Source organism: Aspergillus pseudodeflectus (genome assembly GCF_044049435.1).
Source record: "Aspergillus pseudodeflectus strain CBS 756.74 chromosome Unknown BJX68scaffold_161, whole genome shotgun sequence".
NCBI classification, from domain to species: Eukaryota; Fungi; Ascomycota; class Eurotiomycetes; order Eurotiales; family Aspergillaceae; genus Aspergillus; species Aspergillus pseudodeflectus.
In genome coordinates, this window is record NW_027263937.1 from 1 (window position 1) to 4,284 (window position 4,284).

General features: G+C 45.7%; 3 protein-coding genes across 3 annotated transcripts; 1 reads left to right on the forward strand and 2 right to left on the reverse strand.

Moving 5' to 3' along the window:
- Window positions 1-226: 226 nt before the first annotated feature.
- Window positions 227-894, forward strand: BJX68DRAFT_251375 (uncharacterized protein; the record flags this gene model as incomplete). The annotated part of the gene is given in 5 exon segments (XM_071042377.1): window positions 227-262; window positions 273-603; window positions 658-712; window positions 749-769; window positions 817-894. The coding sequence occupies 4 exon segments, from the start codon at window positions 539-541 to the stop codon at window positions 892-894; spliced, it is 219 nt and encodes a 72-aa protein (XP_070891828.1). The 5' UTR covers window positions 227-262; window positions 273-538.
- Window positions 895-2,527: 1,633 nt separating this feature from the next.
- BJX68DRAFT_251377 (uncharacterized protein) lies at window positions 2,528-2,799 on the reverse strand. The gene has a single exon (XM_071042378.1). It carries the CDS (start codon window positions 2,790-2,792, stop codon window positions 2,553-2,555), a length of 240 nt encoding a protein of 79 aa, XP_070891829.1. The 5' UTR covers window positions 2,793-2,799; the 3' UTR covers window positions 2,528-2,552.
- A 307-nt stretch (window positions 2,800-3,106) lies between these two features.
- BJX68DRAFT_65075 (uncharacterized protein) lies at window positions 3,107-4,193 on the reverse strand. Its single transcript, XM_071049553.1, has 2 exons — window positions 3,970-4,193; window positions 3,107-3,910 (listed from the first exon to the last, which is right to left on the reverse strand). Exons 1-2 carry the CDS (start codon window positions 4,081-4,083, stop codon window positions 3,389-3,391), a joined length of 636 nt encoding a protein of 211 aa, XP_070891830.1. The 5' UTR covers window positions 4,084-4,193; the 3' UTR covers window positions 3,107-3,388.
- Between the last annotated feature and the right edge of the window lie 91 nt (window positions 4,194-4,284).

Sequence of the window (4,284 nt, forward strand, 5' to 3'; positions counted from 1 at the left end):
TGCTCAAAACCGGAGCGCTTGACAATGAACGCCAGATGCATGGATATTTGCCCAGGTCATTAACCAGATGAGGGCAATGCTTCTTGTCCTTTGACTGTTCAACCAGGACTTTTCATTCGTAGTTTCACATGTGGGGCGTTTTTATTGGTTCCCATGAGCCTGTTGCCCAGCTGGTTATGTGGTGGTCAACGTGATCCACTGGTTTATGACGTAACCAAACAGCGCAGGCTATTTCATTTATAGATCACCAGGCATCTCTTTGCGAGTTGACCAGGCAAATCTTGCTGGTCAATATGAGGTGAACGGTCAACTTAATAAGGGATGGGCAAAGCCTGAGGTCCTCAGATAGTTAATAGTATTGAACTCCCATAGATTGTCTCTCTACTAAAGAACATGATTTTAGTATGATCCGATGGCTCTCCTAACTCATATATCTAAGCCATCCTCAACTAGAACCCTACTTTGGGTGATAACACAAACGAAGAAATATTTATGATTCTCTACATCATCTAGCTGCATTTCTAATAGTATTTGTAATATGGCATTAGAGACCCCTCTCCATGAGAACAAGAAAAAGGGAGCCCCTTCAAGGAAGGCATTCCAGTAAATAAGGGAACAACGAAGGGAAGGCATCATTAAAAAGGCCTACAAGTATAGCAAGTTATATGAAGCGGATATTTATCTAGGCATCCAATTAAGGGGTTCTAGTTGGGTGTACACCTTTTTAGCTGATCCAAGTGGGTTTTAGTCCTCCTTTGAGTCACAATTAGTAGGATTCATTTCCAGTGGGCGGTGTAAGATACTAATCCCCTACAGGAAAAGTACTATCCTATACTTATTCAGAAAACAACTGAGGACATTCTACAATCACGTAATAGCCAGCAAGGCCGCTAAGAGTCGGAGACATCTAAAGGCAACATCAAATCTACATAGAGTATATATATGATTTAGAGGGATGAAACGTGGCCTAAGTCTGATAATAGGATAAAATCCAATAACTATCCACACGGGTTGGAATGGTGATTAAATGGCTGAGTGCCTGAATTCATATGGACCCTCTTTTACTACTCCTATATAGAGAAAGGAGTAGTATATGTCTAATTATTATTAAAAGGTGGAGGAGGTTATGATTAGCTGGAAGTAGCCTCTAAGATCTAAAACCTTCGGGACTCTCATTCGGCTAATCAACTTGATAGATTAGGATAAATACTCTTAACATTATAAATTATATACTAAGACTTCTATCTACCTTTAAGTAAATGACAGCTTATAGAGGCCTGCAGAAGTGGAGCTACCAAGTATAGGCCTATTACTCCTGAGAACTAACACCATGGTTCCAGGGGCCCTAGTGTTTCCTTGAATAACCATTATATTCCTAGGATCGAGGATATCACTCTTAAGAATAGTCTGATAGATCCTAAGAGTCCTAATGTTCATAAGCTAATCACTTCCAGGAACCCACCCTATATTTAGTAATAGTTGGATTTTGCGGTTTCTATGCTATTTTTACTAGCAGTGATAATTCTAAACATGTATGGATGGGCCATCAATGAGCTTAATAGTATGCTAATAGAAATCTAAGCTAATCTCCTAGCTAACCTTCGCCGTGCTCTTAGAAACTGTATGTTATAAAAGAAAATAAGCTCTAGGGAACCGTGTATAGGTTCCTAGGAACGATAATAGCACTTCTAGGAACACTACCGCTCTGACAACTGCCCCAGCCGTTCCTGCAATACGCTGTAGAAAAAGGATGGAGACGATATATTATAGATCATCCTTTATCCAGGTCGGAGCTGCTTGGCCCGCTCGTTTGAGTCATCATCTTCGGCCGTCACGGAAGAACATAGCAGTGTTGGATAAACTCTCCAAAAGTGGTTAGTCGTGGGCAATCAGAGTGGTTAGTAAGCACTCCAATTAGCGCCACTGCCTATTTATACTCGCCGCCTGGACACATTCATTGCTTCCCAGGTGAGTGCTGGCGGTATAATGGACGGACGAAACCCAGACCCACAGGCCCTGTCTACAGAAATCCTACTGTACATCTAATCTTAGCAAGTCTTGATTCCTGGAGAAATTAAGGCTTTCTCGCTGGGTCTCGTCGCAGGAAAAGAGATCATGTGTGACTTAAGAAGTGTGTGTCTTTAGTACCTCCGTGTGTCTATGCTAAGGCTATAGAAAGGTGCGATTATCTGAAGGTCCAGACCACGCGAAACTAAATGATCGCGCGATCATTGCGCGATTAGATGAGTCATCTTAATTCTGAGCAGCAGCTCCCTTTGCTTTACGGGTTTAGACCCTCCGTCAGAGCTCTTAGTATTCGAGAGGGCCTAAGGAAGTCCCCATGGCCAAGTATATCACGCCAGAGCACAGGAGAGCATAGTCGTGCAAGATTTATTCACATAATTTGGCTTTTTTTAGGATAGAATATACATGTTCCCTCCACCCTCCCTTTAATTAGATTCCAGGAAGATATCCTCCATAGCCACAATGATTGGACAAGGGTAGCATTCATCCTGTTACGTCAGCGAGGTTATCGAGTGAACTACCAAACCTCAAGTGCCACCTACTAATCTTGATAACATCCTAAGCCATCTTCCTTCAGTGGAAAAATCAAAGATATAGATCTCACCAGTCTTTCTAATCCGGATAGCAACCAGTGTATCAGGCTTGCATTCCAGGCTATATTCTGCCGCTCTCTTGAAGATAGTATTCTTCCGTCTATTTTTCTGCTGCGATGCCGCCTTTGCGGGTTCAGAGCGACGCTTCTTCACCCAAGACGATTTCCGAGGCATGGTAGACTATGGGCTTTCTCGACCCTGATCTAAGAGGATCATTATCGTCCCCTAAATAGCTTCGAGGTTATGTCATATCAAGACTCCTCGCTATTATTAGTACATTCGCTACGATTTCTAATTTCACTTTAGCATTCCCTAACTCTCAAAATAACCTTCCTTACTGCGCCTTACTGCGCAGACGTGGGATCCCTTTGGCTCACAACATTGGAAACCCCCTATCATCTCACAGTCTCACAATCCCCCCAGTAGAGCTCCAGGCTTGTGGCGATACTCTTGTGCGATTCAAACCTAGCTAGGAATCCAGAGCAAGACGATTCCCAAACAAACTGTCATGTAATCACTTGACTGGGCTCCACTCAATAATCCCCGCGATTAAGCATCAATATGTTGATCTTTGAGCAGACGCTGGAAGTCTCTTAAGGCTTCGTAAGTATTGCTGGCCTTGCCCTCCTTCCTGCCAAACCCTCGACCCTGTTCTTTGTCCCAGGTACCGGGCCTACTCCTTGGGGAAGTAACCTTCGATCTCTGATTTGCATCACTGCACATGGTCACAACTCCTCGATCGTACCTGCTTCAACTCGCCACTATTGCTGTCAAGCAGCAGATTCACCACCCTCTGGGTGGTGACCATTGTTGTCGGCACCCCTCCCACCCTCAGCCTTCTGCAACCCCCATTCACCTTCCCCGATCCGCTTTCCGTATGCCTTGACGAGCAACCCTACGCTAACAGGCCCGATGATCGTATTAAGCAGAATCGCCCACACACCTGTGATGAACCCGTCCTCCGTGACGTATGAGGTCTCATTGTATCCGATCTCGATAATCAAGAGGCCGATTTCCCCGCGCGCGACCATCGCAGAGCCGAGCAGGAGGCCGGAGAGCCAGACTGTGCGGGTGGATTTGTGAGACAATTTGAGCTCTGAGGGAGGCTGCTTCTCGGAGGACCCTGTCTGGGACACATCGTTGTCCCTGGAATTTGTGGTAGCCTTGTGGGTATGCGATTCCTCGTCCTGTGGTTGTTTACGTTGAGTTTTCTTTTGGCCGCGCGACAGTTGCTTCCGGCCCTTTGAGTTAAAAAGGGCTTGCCAAATGAGGACCCATATCCCAACAATGAACTTAAAATCATCGTTAGAGGGTGTGCAGTCAGCTTATAATCGATGAGTGGAAAGCTAACCTTTGCAAAGACCATCAGCAGAGTAAACAACACTCCACGCCAAATCCTCATGCCCGTCCAAAGTTGCACAAACGGAATCGCAAACCCTACACTCGCGAAGAACAGCGGCTCCATCAGATACTTCTGCACGTCAACCAGGTATCGCTCGAAGGTATGCACGAACGTCGGAGACTTGTGCGCCTCTCGCTCGCCCTCCTCGCGACTCGTGACTACGAACGGCGCCTCTGGGTGCTTGCTCGGGATGTATGTGAGGAAGGTTCCTGCGAGGAAAGCCCCGAAAAGTACGGATGTCCCGGCGTATGCGGCGATGGAGAT